At 37.6% G+C, this 25,553-nt stretch overlaps 1 protein-coding gene across 2 annotated transcripts in view; it reads left to right on the top strand.

Annotated features, from left to right (window-relative positions):
* The window catches only part of TRDN (triadin), a 495,585-nt gene extending 470,989 nt beyond the window's left edge, over positions 1 to 24,596 (top strand). For both annotated transcript variants that reach the window (XM_060283977.1, XM_060283978.1), the window contains 3 exons: positions 19,177 to 19,218; positions 21,029 to 21,067; positions 23,854 to 24,596. In XM_060283977.1, the coding sequence (XP_060139960.1) occupies positions 19,177 to 19,218; positions 21,029 to 21,067; positions 23,854 to 23,993 (221 nt within the window). In that variant the 3' untranslated portion in view covers positions 23,994 to 24,596. The remainder of the gene's footprint in view (positions 1 to 19,176; positions 19,219 to 21,028; positions 21,068 to 23,853) is intronic.
* Positions 24,597 to 25,553: the final 957 nt, after the last annotated feature.

Here is a 25,553-nt window from a genome sequence, read left to right as displayed (position 1 = left end):
TGGATTAATCAATGCCTGTTTTTGTAGAATTTACTTTTTCAAAGGATGTAGCCTTTTTATTTCTAAATAGTCATTTAATTTTCATTCTATATTTTTTCTTTGTATATATGGTAAATATATAATGAATAATTACCTTTCCATGGAGTTTGCAGGAAGACATCAAGAGGCATGAGATTGTATTATATTTAAGATCTATTACCTTAAAAATTAAAAGCAAAAGAAATATTCATATTTTTGAATTTTAAACAGTGCAACCATTTCTTATTGATATTAATATTTTAAGTCTTTGGAAAACTTTTTCTTTGAAAAAAAAACCCTTGTACATCCTAAAACATCATTCCCCAGGAACTTGCCCAAAGGGAATACATGAAATAAAACAAAGAAATGAGAAAATACATTATTAAAAAGCAAATGGTGCCAAGGGAAGGTTTGCACCTAGAAGATTTTCAAGGCTCTTGACGTAGCTGTGACACTGACAATATATTTATCGTAGTGGGTGTTGGGGTATCAAGGAAAAAGATTTTATAGGAATCCATAGTTCTTTTGTTCTTAGTATCTAATAGTCAACATTTAAGTAAAGCTAGGTTGGCTTGCCCCTCAAAATGAGTATTTTAAAACGAGTGATGTAGTAAGAACATTTCTTGAGATGATTCTGTGCTGAAATTTAACTTGGACATCTTTTTCTGTAATATTTTTCTCTGATAGTAAATAGTGAGGATTTTACTGTTAGCACCTCACCAAAATTATCTGCATAGACAGGTTTGGATCATTATAAATTCCCTGAGATCTAATTTTGCTATTAAAATAATGAATTTAACTTTTTAAGGCTATACTGATAAATTTAATCTGTTATAGAAATTAATTACTTTTTAATAAAACTTCAAACAAACCCAGCAGAGAACTAGTCAGGATTTCCATGTTTTAGACAACTTCCTTGTAGCTTACATTTGCAATTTGTTTTTTAATACTTTCTAACTTTTAAAATGCTCATTCATTTTTTTTGGTTCTGCATTTTTTTCTTGTATAAATATGGTAAATTAATAAGTAATTTGCATCAATATTAAAGTATGATGGATATTTTAGATATCAAATTCAGCTACCTTGGAAATTTGTCTGAAAATTTAAATAAGCACAGGTAAAATTAAAATGTCTATGGATGTAAAGGCTAATAGTCTTTTTCCTAATTTACATGTTTGGTATATCTTAGGTTAAGGACTTCTTTTAAAAGATTATAATTAAACATAACCGAAGTATACCACCTGTCATTAATAAAAGCGTAACCTGGGCTTCCCTGGTGGCGCAGTGGTTGAGAGTTCGCCTGCCGATGGAGGGGTTACGGGTTCGTGCCCCGGTCCGGGAAGATCCCACATGCCGCGGAGTGGCTGGGCCCGTGAGCCATGGCCACTGAGCCTGCGTGTCCAGAGCCTGTGCTTCGCAACGGGAGAGGCCACAACAGTGAGAGGCCCGCGTACCGCAAAAACAAAAAACAACAAAAAAAGCGTAACCTGTTTTTTATTGATTGTATGTCCAAGGAGTGAAACTTTTTAAGAATTTTAGAAAGCCAGAATTTCCTAATAAGCATGTTCTTGCCATTTGAAAGAAGATTTCACTTTTTCAGACAATCATGAAACTATTAGTGAGTCAGTGAATTATAAAATGATAACCTAGTGGCAAAAAGAATGAATTCTCTTAAATTCTTAAACACAGGAAGAGTATGCTTTGCTTTATGTTGATATTATCTGTAATTTCCTTTTATAAACAATTAAAATAATGATCTTTTCTAAAGAGATCAAATCCAACCTAAAAGTCCCATAAGAGTTAATTCATGACTAAATCATATTATTTATGTTATCTCAGGCTACTTAAGTTGCTAATAAAAAATAATATGCAATTAACTAATGGTGGCATATCAACACTTTAACTTTCAAATAATTGAATCAATTTTGTTACTACACAACATATGCCAGTCACATTTCTAGCAGTGCATGAGAAAACGTAATAGTCTGATTAAGATGCAGCTGTAGAAAAAGTCTTGAAACATTATTTGCTTAGTTTTAAAAATTAGTTTAAATAGTGTTAATCATGCCAGTTATATATTGAATTGATTTGCCTAATGTTGACCAAAATATTTTCCCCCAAATAAACTAAATTGCAGACACTTAAATTTTAAGACTATTAAATCTCTCCCTGTGGTCTATAAAAATTGTTTGACCATTTTTTTAAAAAGACATCTTCATTGATTTAAATAAATTATTATTTTTATAATTGCCTTTTTCATTGTTTAAGCCAAGAGATTGATTATATACTTAAAAACAGAAAGAGAAAAAAAAGGACCTTCCCATTTCTAAAATAATTCCTCAGGAAATGAAGATTTAACAAGAGAGATGATTATCCTTTTCTGTAATTTAACTTTGCATACAGATTAATGTTAGAATTTGAATTTACTTTTCTCCTCCACAAACTCAAATTGTTCCATGAGTGTTTGTTCTTTAAAAGTATTTTATTATTTGATATTGTACATAAACAAAATAACATATATGTGTATATTTAAAAACTAGACACTAAAAATAATGTGACTCTACCTTTGGACTCTCCCCATCCCATCTCTTGATTCCTGGCAGAGGTAACTAAAACACTGAATTTTGGTGTGTTTTTTTCAATTCTTTTGATTTTTTTTCTTAATTTTATCACCGGTTCATATATATTTCATATTATAAGACATATTCTGAGATTTTTTACTTAATGTTATGCTTCTCAGATTCATCATTGTTTCTGTGTAGTTATAGTTCATTCATTTTCACTGCTGTAGAGTATAGTACTTTGTGAATAAATACATTTTAATCTATTCTATTAATGTATATTTGCTTTGATTCTGATTTATTTAAGATTTTTGTGTTCATTTTTAAACATCTTAATATGTATGCTTATTTTATTAGTCTCTACCCTTTCTACACACATGGCAAGCAATAAATTTTCCTTTAAGTGCTACTTCAACAGCATCTCCCAAGCTTGTATATATATAGTATTATCATTCAGTTTTAAGCATTCTTTAATTCCATTGTAATTTTTTAATTATTATATTACATGGAAGTTTTAGAATTTTAAATACTTTAAAATTTCCAAACCTATGGGAATTATAAAGATAATCCTCTTTTAATCAACTTCTAACTTAATTGTGTATTGGTCAGAGAAATTGGTGTATTCTTTGAAATGTGTTGAGCTCTTATCTTATGAACTAATATATTGTCTGCTTTAGTAAATATTCCATATATTATTGAGAATAATGTGCATTTTCTAATAGTTGGAAGCACAATTCTATATCCGTTGAGTCAAGTTTGTGTGTGAAGATACTCTGTATCTTCATTAATTTTTTGAATATTTGAAGTATCAATAGTTGAATAAACTGTATTGAAATCCCCTACTATGATGGAAAGTTATCAGCTTATGCCTATAGTTTTTTCAATTTTTATGTTAAAAACTGTTTTGTAAGTTTTATACTAGTTTAATTATATCTTTCCGGTGAACTGAACATTCATCTTTATATGATAACTTCTGTATTCATTATAGGGATCTTTTTTTAAGTGTAGTATGTCTGATATTATAATTATTCCAGATTTCTTTCGGTTAGTATTTTATCAGAATTTTTTTTTACATCTTTATTGGAGTATAATTGCTTTACAATGGTGTGTTAGTTTCTGCTTTACAACAAAGTGAATCAGTTATACATATACATATGTTCCCATATCTCTTCCCTCTTGCGTCTCCCTCCCTCCCACCCTCCCTATCCCACCCCTCTAGGTGGTCACAAACCACCAAGCTGATCTCCCTGTGCTATGCGGCTGCTTCCCACTAGCTATCTATTTTACGTTTGGTAGTGTATATATGTCCATGCCACTCTCTCGTTTTGTCACAGCTTACCCTTCCCCCTCTGCATTTCCTCAAGTCCATTCTCTAGTAGGTCTGTGTCTTTATTCCTGTCTTACCCCTAGGTTCTTCATGACATTTTTTTTCTTAAATTCCATATATATGTGTTAGCATAGGGTATTTGTCTTTCTCTTTCTGACTTACTTCACTCTGTATGACAGACTCTAGGTCCATCCACCTCATTACAAATAGCTCAATTTCGTTTCTTTTTATGGCTGAGTAATATTCCATTGTATATATGTGCCACATCTTCTTTATCTATTCATCCGATGATGGACACTTAGGTTGTTTCCATCTCCGGGCTATTGTAAACAGAGTTGGCTTCTTTAAATATATTTTCTCTTTGCCTTTTATCTGCTACAGTTTCACTGTAGTTTATTGGAACAAGAGCTTCTTTTTATTGTGAAGTGCTTCCAGGACACAATTTTTTTTTCTTTTACCAATGTGGGGGATTCATAACCATTATTTCTTCAAATATGGTGTCTTAATTTATTTCCTACTGCTGATTAGGAATCTGTTATGTATGTATATTATTTGTTCTCTCTTAACATCTCTTTCAGATTTTTCATCTCCTTGTGTCTCGATGCCATATTTATTCTGATTAGAATTTAATCAGTTCTAATATATATATTCACTAATTATATCTTGAGCTCTATATTATTTTAACTAATCCAATGAGCTTTTATATGTTATATTTTTATTATAAATTACTTTTCAAATCTTATTTGTTATTTTCACAATCTCCTATTGCTTGTCCTTATAAATTTATATTCTATTTCTTAAAACATTTCATATATATTAAATTTTGAATTAGAAAATCTCAGTATTTGAAGTACTTTGTGATATAAATTTGTTGTTTGTTGCTTTTTCAGACTGTTACTCATGATGGTCTTTTTATGTTTGGGACTTTGATTGTGAGGTCCTATTTATTTTTCTTTCCCTCATTTTTATCTGACCTTATCTTTCTTTGTCTCTATTGTCCCTGTCCTGCTCAACTTTTATTCCACTCCTAGCAGCTTCTTACCATTTGAGGGGTCCTGCCTTGAAAGTCAACACTGGCTCATCAGTTTCTCAAGGTCATAGGGTACCTGATGGCATCAGCACTCAGACCTCACGGTGAACACTTTATGCTCACCTGCTAATGACTGGGCAAAGTCCCTCCCAGTTTCAACTGATGATCTCAAGTTGTTCTGACTCACTTTTCAGAAAATATCTGTTGGCTCTAGTAGGGTTCCCTATTTTCAGGTATCTCAGAATCCCCATTGTTTCTTCCTGCTTCCTCTTCTGCAAACACTGATACCTGGTGGGTGTTTGACTGGCCAGTTGTCCCCATTCACAAGTACTTTAGGGTTCACTCCATTTTGTAATAAATATTGTGCATGGCCTTTGCTATCTGTTTTTATGGTGGGATTTGGAGGAGATCTGAAAACTGCTGTCTTCTCAGGAGCCCCTGGGACAGTCATATGTTCATCCCACTGTCTCTGACCTGATAAGGGCGCTTAGCCCCTGCACCCCCACTTTGCTCCTTGTACACTTAGTTTTTGAGTTCCAGTTTTAATATAATCACTTGTCCTCAGGATGACTTCACTTTTCGTGTATCAGCAGGGTTTTGTCCCCTTCCTGGAGCAGGAGGGAGGATTCTGTTTGGAGATTCCTTTACTTCCTCTGAATGCAGCACTACAACAAAAGATGTGATTTTGTAGTTGTCGTTATTGTCTACCATAGTATCAGAAGTAATAGTGCCTAAGAGTTTTTTTAATGTCACCCACAAATCTTTTTTGTTTTTTGGTTTTTTTTTGCGGTACACGGGCCTCTCACCGTTGTGGCCCCTCCCACTGCGGAGCACAGGCTCCAGACTCGCAGGCTCAGTGTCCATGGCCCACGGGCCCAGCCGCTCCGCGGCATGTGGGATCCTCCCAGACTGGGGCACGAACCCGCGTCCCCTGCGTCGGCAGGCGGACCCTCAACCACTGCGCCACCAGGGAAGCCCCACAAATCTTGTTTTAACCAAGGTTCATGCCTTACTTTTCTAAATTAAAAAGTAAAATATCTGATAGCCTCGTTCCAAACAGCTGTATAAAATTAAATTTCTTATTAAAACTTTAGACAATCTTAATCATAGAATCCTCAATTTAATCTTCTTTCAAACCAAACCATCCTCATCCTCAGTTAATACATAAAGACACAAACCTTTGAAAAAGGAAAACATGCCTTCTTGTGGTATATATATGAAAACTTAATTCAGGATAAAATGATTGACTCCCTTTTTTATTGGAGGCCCCTTGGTGAAATGGAATCTTATTGGATATCACTTGCTGCAATGGAATGTTGATGGATACTAACATCAGTGTAGTTTTTGTTAAAAACAAATTAGCAATGAATACATGGCAGAATTACGAAAGTCCTCGCAGGGTAGTGGCTGATAACAGGGAAACTGGTTTCAGATGGACTGGGTTCCCATCATGACTTAAAAGCTTGGGTAAATTGCTTAACATCTTTGTGCTTAGTAGTCTTATTTTTTTCAATGTGAATAGTGATAATAAAATTACCTAATTGAAATTTGGGGAAGATGAAGTAAGATAAAAAAGAGTGCATAAGTGACTGGTGCATAGTAAGTGATCATTAATTGCTATCTGTGAGGATGATGATGATAATGATGAAAATAGGTTACTTCCCTTGTTAGAGATAGGCTTTGCTTATAAGATTTTGTGTCAAAATGGATGAAACAATGAGATAAAATAATAATTTAAAAATCTCACTTATTTTGGGGTGAACTTAAAACAATCCTACTTTTTTAGAAAATGGGTGCTTAAATTCATGGAGATTTTGTTCCAGGAGACAAAATAATGGCGCACTTACTTTTGGCCGAAGCCTTCTAAATAGGCACTAGCTGCAGTGCTCATCCCCTGTGATCACACCTTCTAGATCCCAGAGAAAGTCTGTGTATGAGGCATAGTTGGTGAAATGTTTGTCACTGTCCATTATTAGTCTTCGGGTACCAGCAATGTGGCCATGTTCATTTACTGGTGAGGGTAAGTTGTTCTGACATTACCCTCAAAACAGTTGTGTCTTATCCCTAGAGTGACGAGACAGACACTCAGAAAGGATTGCATACTTCATTGAATACCCTTGGCTTCACTGTGTGCAAAAGTCCAAATGTGAATTGTTTCTGCATACTTTATTACTCCCTGCGGGCAATTCCAAGAATCTGTGGAGATTGCTCAGTGTAGCAGTTAATTTTCTTTAAAACTCATGATCATTTTAAATAATAGAATGTATAGAAGGAGCATTTCACACCTGACAGCTAAAATAGACTAGCTGTCAAGTGTTGCCTTGAACTACTATAGATTCTTAGGATGTCTTGAAAAAACATAAACTCTTAGACTATAATATTCTATCAGGCTATTTACAGATAATCTATCAAAAAATCAGCTGAGAAAATAATTTGGAGCTTTCAATATTTCTGCAGACACAAGATGATGCTGTGAATTAGATAAAGTAAGAAGAGTGAGGAAGAATACAAAAATCCAGGCTAAGTTACTTTTGTGTCTGTGCCTAAGGATCCTAGATGCTTACCTATGAGTACTTCCTGAAACTCTGCACAAATCAGAATAGACTGCCAGTAGAAATAAACATGCAGTAACTGCTGGTACATACACATGCATTATTTAGGTAGTTTTTATTTATTTATCCTGTTTGCTAAGAGAATGCAGAGCAAACTGGGCACTACACAGGAAAATGTTATCTGTAAAAATAAGAAAAATAAATTTAACAGTCTATGCTATCAATGTGGATTCTTTAAAATTGTCCTTCTCTCCAAATTACAATCTCTTTTAATCTTTTCCCTTTTTTACCCACCACTACCCTCTCATGCTCAGGTGAAGAAGCATTGCTTCTTTATCACTCCATGTTCCTCCTTGACGCCATCCTTTCTTGCTTCCCCTGCTCCCTCAATCCCACATCTTCAGTTCTCACTCTAAGAGATCCTCTTCCCCCTGCTGACAAATATCTTCAGATGATTCCCTTGTATAAAATGTCTCTTACCATTTCAATTACTGAAGCTCTTGTGCTTTGGTTCTGCTTCCATTTACACCCACACTTCTGAACTAAGTTTCCCACCAATTCTTCACCACCTCTTCAGTCTTTAATTCCATGAAATCTGAAAATTAACCCTAACAATTTCCAGAAATAGTGCTCTTTTTAATTTTTTTAAATTTTTCTTTCTTTATATGTTCCCATATCTCTTCCTTCTTGCGTCTCCCTCCCTCCCACCCTCCTTAATCCACCCCTCTAGGAGGTCACAAAGCACCAACCTGATCTCCCTGTGCTATGCGGCTGCTTCCCACCAGCCATCCACTTCACGTTTGGTAGTGTATATATGTCCATGCCACTCTCTCACTTTGTCCCAGCTTACCCTTCCCCCTCCCCATATCCTCAAGTCCATTCTCTAATAGGTCTGTGTCTTCATTCCTGTCTTGTCCCTAGGTTCTTCATGACCACTATTTTTTCTTTTTAGATTCGACATATATGAGTTAGCATACGGTACTTGTTTTTCTCTTTCTGACTTACTTCACTCTGTATGACAGACTCTAAGTCCATCCACCTCACTACAAATAACTCACTTTTGTTTCTCTTTATGGCTGAGTAATATTCCATTGTACATATGTACCACATCTTCTTTATCCATTCATCTGTTGATGGACACTTAGGTTGCTTCCATGTCCTGGCTATTGTAAATAGAGCTGCAATGAATATTTTGGTACACGACTCTTTTTATTTATTTATTTTGCGGTACACGGGCCTCTCACTGCTGTGGCCTCTCCCATTGCGGAGCACAGGCTCTGGACGCGCAGGCTTAAGCGGCCGTGGCTCACAGGCCCAGCCGCTCCGTGGCATGTGGGATCCTCCTGGACCGGGGCACGAACCCGCATCCCCTGCACTGGCAGGCGGACTTCCAACCACTGCGCCACCAGGGAAGCCCACGATTCTTTTTGAATTATGGTTTTCTCAGGGTATATGCCTAGTAGTGGGATAGCTGGGTCGTATGGTAGTTCTATTTTTAGTTTTTCAAGGAACCTCCATACTGTTCTCCATAGTGGCTGTATCAATTTACATTCCCACCAACAGTGCAAGAGGGTTCCCTTTTCTCCACACCCTCTCCAGCATTTATTGTTCGTAGATTTTTTGATGATGGCCATTCTGACTGGTGTGAGACGATATCTCATTTTGTATTGACTTGCATTTCTCTAATGATTAATGATGTTGAGCATTCTTCCATGTGTTTGTTGGCAATTTGTATATCTTCTTTGGAGAAAGGCCTATTTAGGTGTTCTGCCACTTTTGGATTGGGTTTTTTGTTTTTTTTGACATTGAGCTGCATGAGCTGCTTGTAAATATTGGAGATTAATCCTTTGTCAGTTGCTTCACTTGTAAATATTTTCTCCCATTCTGAGGGTTGTCTTTTCGTCTTGTTTATGGTTTCCTTTGCTGTGCAAAAGCTTTGAAATTTCATTAGGTTGCATTTGTTTATTTTTGTTTTTATTTCCATTTCTCTAGGAGGTGGGTCAAAAAGGATCTTGCTGTGATTTATGTCATAGGGTGTTCTGCGTATGTTTTCCCCTAAGACTATTAGAGTGTCTGGCCTTACATTTAGGTCTTTAATCCATTGTGAGTTTATTTTTGTGTATGGTTTTAGGGAGTGTTCTTATTTCATTCTTTTACATGTAGCTGTCCTGTTTTCCCAGCACCACTTATTGAAAAGGCTGTCTTTCTCCATTGTATATTCTTGCCTCCTTTATCGAAGATAAGGTGACCATAGGTGCGTGGGTTTATCTCTGGGCTTTCTATCCTGTTCCATTGAGCTATATTTCTGTTTTTGTGCCAGTACAATACTGTCTTGATTACTGTAGCTTTGTAATATAGTCTGAAGTCAGGGAGCCTGATTCCTCCAGCTCCATTTTTCGTTCTCAAGATTGCTTTGGCTATTCGGGGTCTTTTGTGTTTCCATACAAATTGTGAAATTTTTTGTTCTAGTTCTGTGAAAAATTCCAGTGGTAGTTTGGTAGGAATTGCATTGAATCTGTAGATTGCTTTGGGTAGTAGAGTCATTTTCACAATGTTGATTCTTCCAATCCAAGAACATGGTATATCTCTCCATCTATTTGTATCATCTTTAATTTCTTTCATCAGTGTCATAATTTTCTGCATAAACGTCTTTTGTCTCCTGAGGTAGGTTTATTCCTAGATATTTTATTCTTTCTGTTGCAGTGGTAAATGGGAGTGTTTTCTTAATCTCACATTCAGATATTTCATCATTAGTGTATAGGAATGCAAGAGATTTCTGTGCATTAATTTTCGATTGTGCTACTTGACCAAATTCATTGATTAGCTCTAGTAGTTTTCTGGTAGCATCTTTAGGATTCTCTATGTATAGTATCATGTCATCTGCAAACAGTGACAGCTTTACTTCCTCTTTTCCAATTTGGATTCCTCTTATTTCTTTTTCTTCTCTGATTGCTGTGGCTAAAACTTACAAAACTATGTTGAATAATACTAGTGAGAGTGGGAAACCTTGTCTTGTTCCTGATATTAGTGGAAATGCTTTCAGTTTTTCACCATTGAGGACGATGTTGGCTGTGGCTTTGTCATATATGACCTTTATTATGTTGAGGAAAGTTCCCTCTATGCCTACTTTCTGGAGGGTTTTTATCATAAATGGGTGTTGAAGTTTGTCGAAAGCTTTCTCTGCATCTTTTGAGATGATCATATGGTTTTTCTCCTTTGATTTGTTAATATGGTGTATCACATTGATTGATTTGCATATATTGAAGAATCCTTGCATTCCTGGGATAAATCCCACTTGATCATGGTGTATGATCCTTTTAATGTACTGCTGGATTCTATTTGCTAGTATTTTGTTGAGGATTTTTGCATCTATGTCCATCAGTGATATTGGTCTGTAGTTTTCTTTCCTTGTGACATCTTTGTGGTTTTGGTATCAGGGTGATCGTGGCCTCATAGAATGAGTTTAGGAGTGTTCCTACCTTTGCTATATTTTGGAAGAGTTTGAGAAGGATAGGTGTTAGCTTTTCTCTAAATGTTTGATAGAATTTGCCTGTGAAGCCATCTGGTCCTGGGCTTTTGTTTGTTGGAAGATTTTAAATCACAGTTTCAATTTCAGTGCTTGTGATTGGTCTGTTCATATTTTCTATTTCTTCTTGGTTCAGTCGCGGAAGTTTGTGCATTTCTAAGAATTTGTCCATTTCTTCCTGGTTGTCCATTTTATTGGCATATAGTTGCTTGTAGTAATCTCTCATGATCCTTTGTATTTCTGCACTGTCAATTGTTACTTCTCGTTTTTCATTTCTAATTCTATTGATTTCAGTCTTCTCTCTGTTTTTCTTGATGAGTCTGGCTAATGGTTTATCAATTTTGTTTATGTTCTCAAAGAACCAGCTTTTAGTTTTATTGATCTTTGCTATAGTTTCTTTCATTTCTTTTTCATTAATTTCTGATCTGATCTTTATGATTTCTTTCCTTCTGCTAACTTTGGGGGTTTTTTTTGTTTCTTTGTTTCTTCTTTCTCTAATTGCTTTAGGTGTAAGTTTAGGTTCTTTATTTGAGATGTTTCTTCTTTCTTAATGTAGGATTGTATTGCTGTAAACTTCCCTCTTAGAACTGCTTTGCTGCATCCCATTGGTTTTGGGTCGTCGTGTTTTCATCCTTTTTTTCTAGGTATTTTTTGATTTCGTCTTTGATTTCTTCAGTGATCTCTTGATTATTTAGTAGTGTATTGTTTAGCCTTCATCTGTTTGTATTTTTTTACAGATTTTTTTCCTGTAATTGATATGTAGTCTCATAGCACTGTGGTCAGAAAAGATACTTGATACGATTTCAATTTTCGTAAATTTACCAAGGCTTGATTTGTGACCCAAGATATGATTTATCCTGGAGAATGTTCCATGAGCACTTGAGAAGAATGTGTATGCTGTAGTTTTTGGATGGAATGTCCTATAAATATCAATTGAGTCCATGTAGTTTAATGTATCATTTAAAGCTTGTGTTTCCTTATTTATTTTCATTTTGGATGATCTGTCCATTGGTGAAAGTGGGGTGTTAAAGTCCCCTACTATGATTGTGTTACTATCGATTTCCCCTTTTATGGCTGTTCGCATTTGCCTTATGTATTGATGTGCTCCTATGTTGGGTGCATAAATATTTACAATTGTTATATCTTCTTGTTGGATTGATCCCTTGATCATTCTGTAGTGTCCCTCTTTGTCTCTTGTAATACTCTTTGTTTTAAAGTCTATTTTGGCTGATATGAGAATTGCTGCTCCAGCTTTCTTTTGATTTCCATTTGCATGGAATATCTTTTTCCATCCCCTCACTTTCAGTCTGTATGTGTCCGTAGGTGTGAAGTGGGTCTCTTGTAGACAGCATATATATGGGTCTTGTTTTTGTATCCATTCAGCTGGTCTATGTCTTTTGGTTGGAGCATTTAGTCTGTTTACATTTAAGGTAGTTACCGATATGTATGTTGCTATTACCATTTTCTTAATTGTTTTGGGTTTGTTATTGTAGGCCTTTTCCTTCTCTTGTGTTTCCTGCCCAGAGAAGTTCCTTTAGCATTTGTTTTAAAGCTGGTTTGGTGGTGCTAAATTCTCTTAGCTTTTGCTTGTCTGTAAAGGTTTTAATTTCTCCATCAAATCTGAATGAGATCCTTCCTGGGTAGAGTAATTTTGGTTGTAGGTTTTTCTCCTTCATCACTTTAAATATGTCCTGCCACTCCCTTCTGGCTTGCAAGGTTTCTGTTGAAAGATCAGCTGTTAACCTTATGAGGATTCCCTTTTGTGTTATTTGTTGTTTTTCCCTTGCTGCTTTTAATATTTTTTCTTTGTATTTAATTTTTGATAATTTGATTAATATGTGTGTTGTCCTGTTTCTCCTTGGATTTATCCTGTATGGGACTCTCTGTGCTTCCTTGACTTGATTATTTCCTTTCTCATATTAGGGAAGTTTTCAACTATAATCTCTTCAAATATTTTCTCAGTCCCTTTCTTATACTCTGCTTCTTCTGGGACCCCTATCATTAGAATGTTGGTGCATTTAATGTTGTCCCAGAGGTCTCCTAGACTGTCCTCAGTTCTTTTCATTCTTTTTTCTTTATTCTGCTCTGCAGTAGTTATTTCCACTACTTTTTCTTCCAGGTCACTTATCCATTCTTCTGTCTCAGTTATTCTGCTATTGATTCCTTCTTGAGAATTTTTAATTTTATTTATTGTGTTGTTCATCATCGTTTGTTTGCACTTTAGTTCTTCTAGATCCTTGTTAAACGTTTCTTGTGTTTTCTCCATTCTTTTTCCAAGATTTTGTATCATCTTTACTATCGTTACTCTGAATTCTTTTTCAGGTAGACTGCTTATTTCCTCTTCATTTGTTTGGTCTGCCGGGGTTTTACCTTGCTCCTTCATCTGCTGTGTTTTTCTCTGTCTTCTCATTTTGCATAACTTACTGTGTTTGGGGTTTCCTTTTCACAGGCTGCAGGTTTATAGTTTCCATTGTTTTGGTGTCTGCCCCCAGTGGGTAAGGTTGGTTCCGTGGGTTGTGTAGGCTTCCTGGTGGAGGAGACTAGTGCCTGTGTTCTGGTGGATAAGGCTGGATCTTGTCTTTCTTGTGGGCAGCACCACATCAGGTGGTGTGTTTTGGGGTGTTCGTGACCTTATTATGATTTTAGGCAGCCTCTCTGCTAATGGGTGGGGTTATGATCCTGTCTTGCTAGTTGTTTGGCATAGGGTGTCCAGCACTATAGCTTGCTGGTCATTGAGTGGAGCTGGGTCTTAGCGTTGAGATGGAGATCTCTGGTAGAGCTTTCGCTGTTTGATATTACGTGGAGCTGGGAGGTGTCTGGTGGACCAATGTCGTGAACTAGGCTGTTCCACCTCAGAGGCACAGGCGTGACACCCGGCTGGAGCACCAAGACCCTGTCAGCCACACAGGTCAGAAAAAAGGGAGGAAATAAGAAAGAAAAGAAAAGAAAAGAAAGAAAGAAAGAAAGAAGGAAAGAGGGGGGGAGGGAGGGAGGAAGGAGGAAAGAAAGAAAGAAAAATAATAAAGTTATTAAAAAATTGTTAAAAGTTTAAATGTAACAAATAAAAAAGAAAGAAAGAAGAGAGCTACCAAATCAAAAAACAAATCCACCAATGATAACATGTGCTAAAAGCTATACTAAAAAAAAAGCAAAACCAGAAACAGACAGACAGACAGACAGAACCCTAGGACAAATGGTAAAAGAAAAGCTATACAGACAAACTCACACAAAGAAGCATGCACATACGTCTACAGTTGCTCCCAAATTCCACCACCTCAATTTTGGGATGATTCATTGTCTATTCCGGTATTCCAGAGATGCAGGGTACAGCAAGTTGATTGTGGAGATTTAATCCTCTGCTTCTGAGACTGCTGGAGAGATTTCACTTTCTCTTCTTTGTTCGCACAGCTCCTGGGGTTCAGCTTTGGATTTGGCCCCGCCACTGTGTGTAGGTCGCCTGAGGGCGTCTGTTCCCGCTGAGACAGGAGGGGGTTAAAGGAGCAGCTGCTTTGGGGTCTCTGGCTCACTCAGGCTGGGCAGGGGGAGGGAGGAGTATGGATGCGGGGCGAGCCTGCGTTGGCAGAGGCCGGCGTGACGTTGCACCAGCCTGAGGCGCGCCGTGCGTTCTCCTGGGGAGGTTGTCCCTGGATCACGGGACCCTGGCAGTGGTGGGCTGCACAGGCTCCTGGGAGAGGAGGTGTGGATAGTGACCTGTGCTTGCACACAGGCTTCTTGGTGGCGGCAGCAGCGGCTTTAGCGTCTCATGCCCGTCTCTGGGGTCCGTGCTGATAGCCACGGCTCGCACCGTCCCTGGAGCTCGTTTAGGTGGCACTCTTAATCCCCTCTCCTCGAGCACCCCAAAGCAATGGTCTCTTGCCTCTTAGGCAGCTCCAGAGTTTTTCCCGGACTCCCTCCTGGCTAGCTGTGGTGCACAAGCCCCCTTTAGGCTGTGTTCATGCCGCCAGCCCCAGTCCTCTCCCTGCGATCCGACCTCCGAAGCCCGAGCCTCTCCCAGCCCCCGCACTCCCCGGCGGGTGAGCAGACAAGCCTCGGGCTGGTGAGTGCTGGTTGGCACCAATCCAATGTGCAGGAATCTCTCTGCGTTGCCCTCCGCACCCCCGTTGCTGCGCTCTCCTCTGCGGCTCCGAACCTTCCCCCCTCCGCCACCCGCAGTCTCTGCCCGCGAAGGGGCTTCTAGTGTGTGGAAACCTTTCCTCCTTCACAGCTCGCTCCCACTGGTGCAGGTCCCGTCCCTATTCTTTTGTCTCTGTTTTTTTCTTTTTTCTTTTGCCCTAGCCAGGTACGTGGGGAGTTTCTTGCATTTCAGGAAGTCTTCTGCCAGCATTCAATAGGTGTTCTGTAGGAGTTGTTCCACATGTAGATGTATTTCTGATGTATTTGTGGGGAGGAAGGCGATCTCCACGTCTTACTCCACCGCCATCTTGAAGGTCTCCCCAAACTAATAGCTCTTAAAAACTTGTGTCTATAGCTCCAATTCAGTGAGTATAAAGAGCTATACAAATGCCAGCCCGTAATACCAACATGTTCAAAAGATCAAAATCGTAGCCACACAGACAAGAACTCCCATTTGTTCAATGACTCTGCTACAGTGGACACATCTGCTTTAGATGGACGGTTGGATTTCCTGATATTTATGGTTCCTTTGGAATCTAAGTTTCTATGTAAGTATAGGATGGAGTCTACAATTTGAAACTCAAGATAATACATTTTTATTCTTCATTATTTGGAATATGATTGCCTACATTACTTATAGTGGCTAGGCAAACAGAACAGATATTATACTTTCCTCTTCATCGTCATTACCATTTCCAAAGGCAACAGGGTAACTCGTGTATTCGTCCACACTTAAGGAAAACAGATTGTTGGAAGAGCAGAGGGCCACGCTTAGAGGAACACTGTTTTATCTCTGCTCTGTACAAGTGCATGGCTCACGTGTAACTTTGACTCTGTCTGAGCATGTTGGCAGATACTTGTTGAGCAATATAATGCATAGGTTCTGGAATCAGAGAGTACTGAGTTTAGAAGGCCATTCTCAAAAGGTAGAATGGCATAGTGGTTAACAACACAGTCTCTGGAACCCAAATGCTTGAGTATGCATCCTGATTTCCCCACTTACTAGCTCTGGGACCTTGACTTTCTATCCTTCAATTATCCCTTCTGTAAAATGGGAATAATAATAGTGCCCTCCTCACAGATTTGCTGAGGAGGTGAAATGTGTTACTATTTGTGCTTAGTACAACTGATGGGACATTATAGGTGCTCTCTTTGTGCCATAAATGTAAATCCTCATTCAAGTGGATCTGACTCAGGCAAGTTGGGATTCATGCTCTAGCCCTGCCACTCACTCATTTTATGACCTTGGGCAGCACTTAACCCCTCTCTGCTCTATCTATACAGGAGATTTAAAATAAGAGCACCTACCTCAGAGAGGTGTTGTAGGGATTGAATGTGCTATACATGTGAAATTACTTAATAGGACCCAGCATGTGGTAAGTGTTAGGAAATACTATTATTGCTATCATTAAAAGTGATGTTGTCTCAGGACTTCCCTGTTGGCGCAGTGTTTAAGAATCCACCTGCCAATGCAGGGGACATGGGTTCAAGCCTGGGAAGATCCCACATGCCACAGAGCAACTAAGCCTGTGCGCCGCAACTACTGAGCCTGCGCTCTAGAGCCCGCGAGCCACAACTACTGAAGCCCGCACGCCTAGAGCCCATGCTCCGCAACAAGAGAAGCCACCACAATGAGAAGCCCGCGCACCGCAATGAAGACTAGCCCCTGCTCTCCACAACTAGAGAAAGCCCATGCACAGCCATGAAGACCCAACGCAGCCAAAAAAAAAAGAAAGTGATGCCTCAACTCTCCCAGTTTTGTCCATTAACTCAATACACATCAATTCTAAACTTTTCCAGACATCTTGCCTTCTCTGTCTTGCTTCTTTCTAGACACTTGCAATTTCATGACTGGCCAACACCACAACTGAACTCAAAGAAAACGAAACTTTTCATGATCCCCAGCTAATAAGCGCCTCTTAGGTTTCCCTCCTTGCTGGGAATGACACCACTACCTTCCTCCAAGCTCAAATAGTGGATGGTGCTATCCCTTATTGTATTCATGACTTTCACTCACACATGCCCAATTCTATTTAACTCTGCATAGAAAGCCTCATTTACTCTCAGCTCCTTCAGTGACTCCTAGTTGCAGAAATCATGGTTTCTAGGTTGACTATTAAAATGCATTCCCAATTTCTTTCTCTGAATCCATTCTCTTATGTTCTAGCCTTGTTTTTACTAAGTACATCTAAAATATTATTTCTCTCTTGAACAACCTTCATTTGCCATGACATTAAATAGAGACAACTCAGCCTGATCTGTAAACACCTTGCACATGACGATCCTATCCAACCTTTCCAGATGTGGTTCTCCTACCGTCCTCAGCATTTACCGTGCTCCTCAACTATCCTCTGTCCTTTGCTGGATCTAGTCTTTCTTCATAGTCTTTCTAACTACCCCTCCGCCAAAAGCAAGTCACTCAAAATTCCCCTGGCACATTTTCATACTTCTTTTATAATAATGACTGTATCCATTCAGAGTCAAGTATTTTGTCCAAACCACCACTTGCCCAATCAAGGCACAAGTTACAAGAGTAAACGTATTTAGTGCTTTTCTCCATTTTTTGTATTCTGAGTAGTGACAATCGCATGAAGTATTCCTAGATCAGTAAACTGTTACTGTTAAGTTGCTTACACAGAGATTGCATGTCTACGGCAATTGCCCTAGGCTTACAGTTTACCTTGTGCCTCTGTTCTCCTGGTTAGCCTGAGTGATTGACGTGTGACTCCGTTCTTGCCAGATTTTATCACCTGGAGCTAGTTTACTCTGGTTCAGAATACTGATTTTGCAAAAGAGAGGAAGCTTAGGTTGTTATTCTATCCATATTTATTTCCCCATGAGTAACAAATAGATCCAGAGAATAGGTGCCTTAGTTTTAAGTGTGCTATTACCTACAAAAGTAAAATCTATATTTCTTGTACAAGTACCTTGTAACATTTTAATTTTGTAAACATCCTTCATAGAAATTAGCAGATTTTGACTGCACAATTAAATATAGTTATTACTTGATTCATCTAAGAACTGATATCTTTAAAAAATAAGTATTATTTTACTTAAAAATATCATTTAATCATTCCCTGGTTTATAATTGTTGATAGGACAGTTTTAGGTCACTTAATTCAGTATTTAATTGAGTTAAGCCTGTATTTAAATATTTTAAAAACTAATTAGGTTGAAACTTTAATAATTCACCATAAAAAATGCTAGCAATTTTGTTTCTTTTTCCCATTTTGTTCTTTTACATAGTAACATCTCTTCCTGAAGGTCACATTTCTTCCCTATTAGAGAAAATTTGTATACTAACTTATTTTACCCCTTTTGTATTTGTGGACAGCTGGTATGCAAAATCTGAATAAACAATACAAAAATGACCCTCTTTCCAATCATGACAAGTGCTAAAAAATTGATATAAAAATTTAAAGATCATTTAATTATATTAGAATGATCTCCGACTTAATGTTACTCCCACATTATTCCACTATGTACCTTTTAAGTAGACTACACAAAAGACCAAGCGATATACCTAATGCACCTGAAGAGTCATCATTTATATATTTGAGTTTTGTTCAGCTTTTAATGCCTTTTCATTGCCTTTACGATTGTCAGAAGTCAGTCAGCTAATAAAATACATGGGCAGAGAATTTCCTCTTGATCTGCCATATGTGTATGAATTTATTTACCTCAAATTCCCGAAATTCCAAAAGTGATTGTGGTTTCGGGAAGCAGTTTTAGGAGTCAGAGGAGGACAAGCATGTTTGGGAGGGTCACTGCAAGCTCTCCTTGCCCTAGCCAGACTTCGCTGGCCTGCTGACCACAGTCCTGGCACAGCATCTATTTCCTCCCCACCCTCTGCCCAAGTCAGAGAAGTTACCTTATTTATCACAAAGTTCTTATTCATAGAGACACTTCATGCTGAGTTTATAGATTAAGAGACCCTCTAGCTCTTAAAAACCTTTAAATACAATATTTCCTCTTTGGGAAATCTGAGAAATAGATCATGAATTGATATGTCTTTCTTTACTCTCTAGGAGAAGATTCTGAAGATGTACCAGCTTCAGCGAAAGCTAAAGGTAAAATTGTTATCTTCAGTTCACTATGAGTTTTCTCTTAAGTCTGCAATATTTTTTCTGTTTGTTTTATTTAACTATTCTTGATCTGGTTTTCAGCTTTACCTAAGCAATGTTTAGAGGTAGACTTATTTGTAAACAAACAGTTTTTATACGTTATTTGGAAAACATATATATGTATATCCATATATTGAAACCTAACTGGTCACTGATATATTTACAAGTAATTATTGAATAATTAGTTGGCCAATCTGCTTACAATAGCAATATTTCAAAATTATCATTTCACCAGGGATTGGGGAGATGTTATTTGACAGCAGGAGGTTCACATAAATGTTCAAATATGAGATTGATGTGTTTATTAAGAAAAATTAAGATAACTTGCCTATGCTGGCAACAATAGCATAGAGGAAAGATGGAAGGAAGGAAGGAAGGAAGGAAGGGAGGGAGGGAGGGAGGGAGGAAGGGAGGAAGGGAGGGAGGGAGGGAGGGAGGAAGACAGATCTCAAACCTCAGAAAAATTTGCTACAACCAGATACATGACCTTAGGCGAGTATTTCCAGGACTAAATTTCCTCATCTGTATTGTAAGGTTTTCAACTAATTTAATTTAATGCATTTTTTTCCTGAAGGGTTTCCTGGCTTCCTAGTTTGGCTTGTTATGTGATAGATATTTGCTATTCTACTTCGAGACTTGCCTGTGGACAATAAGAGTTTGCCTAAGAGGTGTTCTTGTCATCAAAATATAAGTGTTGTGGCAGTGTCTGGAATTAATTGACAGTGTGGAAAATAGCACTTTGAGAAAAGACACAAGAGAATAGTTTTCTGATTCTTATGAAATGATTTACACTCGTCTTAAGATATTTTTGAATACTAAAATTTTTAGATTTTTTAAAAATTGAATTATTAAGAACTATAACTTTCAATATATTTTTTAAATTTCTAGACCATAGCTTCTCAAACAATTTTATACACAAATCATTTGGAAATCTTGTTAAAATGAAATAAGTTGAGGTTGGGGACCAAGAACTGTGTTTATATCAGTTTCCCAAGTGATGCTGAAACTGCTGGCACATGGATCACACTTTGAGAAGGAAGTTTTTTGAACTCATTTAGAATTTGATGAAATCTAAAACCTGCTTTAGATGAAACACACACACACTCATATCTTAACATTTCATAGTTTTACAGGAAACTCGCAAAAGTTCATCTGTGGACACCAGTTAAGAACTTCTAACCTGGGAAAGGGGGTTCAAATGGATAGTGTCAAATTATCCTTTGTGAGATATACACATGGTGCATGTCACTCAAGCAAAAGAGTCCTTGAATCACATGAGAGAAGGAAAGGATACAGAATACTAGCCTGCTGCTATTCTTTCAGGACAAGGATGATCATTAAAACTTATGTCTCTCACAAATTTAAAATTATTTTGACTAAAATGTTTGTTTCATAGCCAGATTCCATCCTTACCATATTATAACTCTGAGCATCAAAAACCTCTTCTGAGAAAGGAATGGGTGTCAGCTAGCCCTCCATTAACATCAGGACCAGTTTCTATCTGAACAATCGCCTGTAACATTTCCCATTCTTTTCTTTCATTGCCTCCTCTTCTACTCCTGGATCTTACCTACTAAATTTTGTAGTTAAAGGCTGAACAGAATCTGAATAAGAACCTAGAGTATGTTCTAAGGAGGGCAAGTAGCTCCTGTTTCTTTCATACTGTGCATTTTTTGGCATTTTTCAGTTCCCTACATATTTGTATAATAGCTGTGAATGTACAAGTTATTTACTTTCATATTTTTGTATCTACTAGAAGAAGCTGAAGATGTGTCTTCCACAAAGAAGCAAAAAAGTAAGTTTTTTTAAAAAGATTAAAACTACTGAGGCATTCTGTAGATGGTATATATAAATTGAAACTTTAGACTCCCTTAAGAAGAAAAAGAAGAAGATTTTTAGCACAGACATGAAGAATAACATTACAGTAGGTCTCTTACATTTCAAAGAGAAGTTCTGCATTTTTTGCGTCAGGCAAGTGGCACATATTTGGAGGAATTACAAAGCAATGATGGAAGTGGCACTTACTACAAACCGTTCTACACAGCTCTGACCCTGAGCACTCCAACCGAATCTGTGCTTAAATGCGTGCTACTGTCTGCTTTGTAAAAAGACAGCTGAAGTGATATGCTGAAATTTTTTATATCAAAAAGAAGAAAATGTAGAAATAGGTCTCAGCAATTCAATTGCTTAGAGACTCATTCTAAGAATGAAAGTTCTTTTGGATTGTTCTCGATATATGGCAGGCTCTTAATGTTCAATCTTTGGGATCGTTGATTTTAGAATGCAATCAGTATTCATATGCAGTTACAAAATTCAATGTCCAAGATTCTCATTATTTCAGTACTTCTAAATTAGATATTTTTCTTCAGATGGTAAAGCAATACATCTTGAATTCACATATGCATAAGAGTCATTGCTGGACAGACTAAAGGAAGCAATTTTTAAAATAGGTGTAACCTAAGTTTGCTTCACATAATGCTTTTAAAGTAAAGAATAGACATTTATCTGAGGAAATGATGTCAATCATGTTCTCTGGGTTTTACAATGTTTCTTAGATGTATTTCTGAAGGAAATTAGAAAAATGTCCTCTATAATAGAAAATGCCTCCTGTTCTGTATTAATACTTGAATTATTGAACAAATATTAAGTGCCTACTATGTTCTAGGCACCATTTAGATGCTGGGGCTTCTGCAACAGATAAGAGGGATACTCATTATAACCCTTTATATGATCAGGTTGTGTGGAATATAAAGAAATAAGCAGCTTTAATGCGTTCAGATACGGTTGCAAAATCCATAAAGTCAATCTGGGCATGTTTCTGATTTATATAGCAATGCTTTCCCAATTGTTAACCTACTCATAACAAATTGTGGCTTTATCACATAACACTCAAAATCTCTTATTTCATAAATAAATATTAAAACATAATGAGATAGGTGGATTATATTAATGTCAGTTTCATGGTTGTGATATTATAGTATAATTTTGAAAAGATGTTAACCATTGGGGAAAACTAGGTGAAGGATACGTGGGCTCTCTCTGCATTATTTCTTACAACTGTATGCGACTCTACAATGATCTCAAAGTAAAAGGTTTAATTAAAAAGAAGTAAATAAATAAAATAATTCCATTATTTTAGTAAAAAAAAGCACCAAGGTATCAAGTACTTTAAGTTCATTTGGGGATTTACTTGTAGCAAAACAATATTTTCTATTTTCATCTTACCATGAAGCAATTCTATAGTTTGATATTCATGAGCCTTTTATATATGATCTAGAATAGGCAGCTATGATGGTATTTTCACTAATAACTATTTGACATCAATAAAAGAAATGTCAGAACAGTGCCTACGGATCAGAAGGTTCAGCTGGAAAGTAGCCTGTTGTTGATGGACTCTTCGCCTTTCAGTACTGGTGCTGCCGTTTTCTGCCATCCTTCTGTGTAACCGTCCAACACCCAGGGGTGAGGGGGGTTGTGTTCCTGCCTCTGTCTGAGGCTAGAACAAAATAGAAAACAAGTCTGGATGAGATAGAGTGGAAAGGAGAAGGACTAAACTCAAGATTTCTCCAAACTTTTCATCACTGAAAACCCAATGATTAAAGTCAGCTGACATCATGGATGATGAAATCAGAATAATCCCTTGTTGCTTTCCTTGGCTTCTTTCTACACACACTTTGCTTTATTCTACTTCGTAAACCCTTAGGCTCACATGGATTTGGCCAGCACGCCCCTCACCCCCATATCCCACATACCGCTAGCTGCAATTGTCATTCTCTTTCCTGGCCATGTGCAAGAAGTCTGTGGTTGGTTGACAGAATGCAAATGGATACGATGGACCACACTGAAGAGTCAGTAGGGGTCCATCATGGTGAGGAGGGGCTAAACTCACCATCTCTTAACAAAACTGCTACCTGGAAGCCTCGGCTCACTGGGCCCAGAGCTCATGCCGTATCCAATGCACACTGCCTCGCTGGGCTTTAAGTCCTTTCCTGTGTTGTTTTCTACTCTGACAACAGAGCTGCTATCTGGAGGCACTGCCCTAGAGAGTAACTGTGCCATCTCAGGAGAGTGCTTGCCTCCAGAGTAAGGGCAAGTGGAAAACCTCAAGACTTTACAAATCACAAGACTCTCTGTGGTGTTATTAACACACGCACGCGCACGCACACACACACACACACACACGAGTTGGTTACTTTGCATATTGATAAGCTCATGTTTTGAAACCTGTTACTACATACCAGTTTTTCCAAATACTGTGCACATCTAGATTCCTATAAACTAAACACTTTGACTTTCTATGCCAGGCTTTTCTTATTATCATTTTAATAATGGCTTATTATGTGCCAGGAAGGATTTCAAGTGGTTCACATATATGAACTTATTTAATTTCCACAATATTTCTGTGAGGTTTTTTGTTGTTGTCTTGATTTTACATGTGAGGAACTTGCTGGTTGTTGCCAAGGCTATCTGGCTGGAGAACCCATGTCCATATGTATTGTATTAGACTGCCTCACAGTGTTTTACCTCTGTTCCTAATCACATTCTACTTGTTTTAATAAATCATCATCCTCTATTCTTTAGGCCCCATCAGCTTCTTCCAGTGTGTCTACTTGGATGGATACAATGGCTATGGATTTCAGTTTCCTGTCACTCCTGCACACCGCCCTGGAGAGAGCTCTGGCCAACCAAGTACTCCAGAACAGAAGCAACAAGGACGATAAGACACATATACACAGCCCTTACAAGTGCTTTAAGACTTTGAAAATAGGATCTTCTGTTTGTCCAGAGTGGCACGTGCAATTGAAATCATATAGTCCAGGGAATTTCTCTGAAAATATTTTACCCTCCTGCCTGGTGTAGAAAGAAAGAGTGAGCAAAGGGATCGAATGATAAGTAGACGAGTTGGAGGGTCTGGCGCTCAAGAATCTGTCATTTGTTTGTTGCTGGGTGTGGGTACTTATATTTTTCTATTTCCACTCGCTGTAGGGTTGTTCACAAATTAGGTTACATTTTACTTAATAATGGTCTTTTAAACATAATTGACACAATGACAAAATGAAATTTCTGGCTTCAGTTAGATATTTACTTTGAAGTGAAAACACGGACTATGCTTCAAGTTTAAAGGGTGTAGGAGCTCATACAAAGGCTGCTCTTTTGCATCATGTAGGTGTCTAAACTCAATTTACCCAGTAAGCTGATGTTTAATAGTTTGTTTTAACATCTTTATTGGATTACAATTGCTTTACAATGGTGTGTTAGTTTCTGCTGTATAACAAAATGAATCAGTTATACATATATCCCCATATCCCCTCCCTCTTGAGCCTCCCTCCCACCCTCCCTATCCCACCCCTCTAGGTGGACACAAAGCACTGAGCTGATCTACCTGTGCTATGCAACTGCTTCTCACTAGTTATCAGTTTTACTTTTGGTAGTGTATATATGTCCATGCCACTCTCTCACTTCATCCCAGCTTACCCTGCCCCCTCGCCGTGTCCTCAAGTCCATTCTCTACGTCTGCGTCTTTATTCCTGTCCTGCCCCTGGGTTCTTCAGAACCATTTTTTTTTAGATGTTTAATAGTTTGATTTGATTTCTGTCTATCTCTATTTTAGTTGTGACTATGCTCTAAAAATGAGTAACAGTTGCACCAAAGAATGCTTTAAGTTCCTTATGATGCTCTTTTAGAGCTCAAAATATCTCTGACCTTTAGACATGATAAGATGGAGTAGAAATGTTTGATGAATCTTATCTTTAAGATTTGTCTTGAATTACTATTAGGACATTCACTCCAGTGGAAATACACCATCCAGTTAGGCAAGTCTGGTGAATCATTTGTTTAAGTATAAGCAAATGAGATGTAGAATTGTCAGATTTCTGCAGACTGTGCCCTAATGAAAATGTCACCTGGGTGAAATTTTAGATCAATCACTAAATTGGGGTGACAGATACAAGAGTATTTTCATTTCACTTTAATAGGATCATTCTATGGAGTTAAACAGGTTTTATTTCTCAAAAGAGAAAAATATGAATGTCATTAGAGGTGAAGGAATACGTTTTAACCATAAGTGCTTCACGAGATGTCTTACTTATTTTTTAGGTAATTGGTTACCAGTGTCAGTGAAATGAATGACAATCTTTAACTTATTTTGATGATGCATCATTGGGAATAACTACTATAGTTTTGCCATCCTTTTGTCTCCCAGTGATATCAACACTTGTGTTTTTTACCACATTTTTCTATCAACTCTAAAAGTCATGCCAGGGAATTCCCTGGTGGTCCAG

This window comes from Globicephala melas, chromosome 14 (assembly GCF_963455315.2).
Source record: "Globicephala melas chromosome 14, mGloMel1.2, whole genome shotgun sequence".
NCBI lineage: Eukaryota > Metazoa > Chordata > Mammalia > Artiodactyla > Delphinidae > Globicephala > Globicephala melas.
Note: the sequence above shows the minus strand (reverse complement) of the source record. Positions and strands in the feature narration are given on the sequence as shown.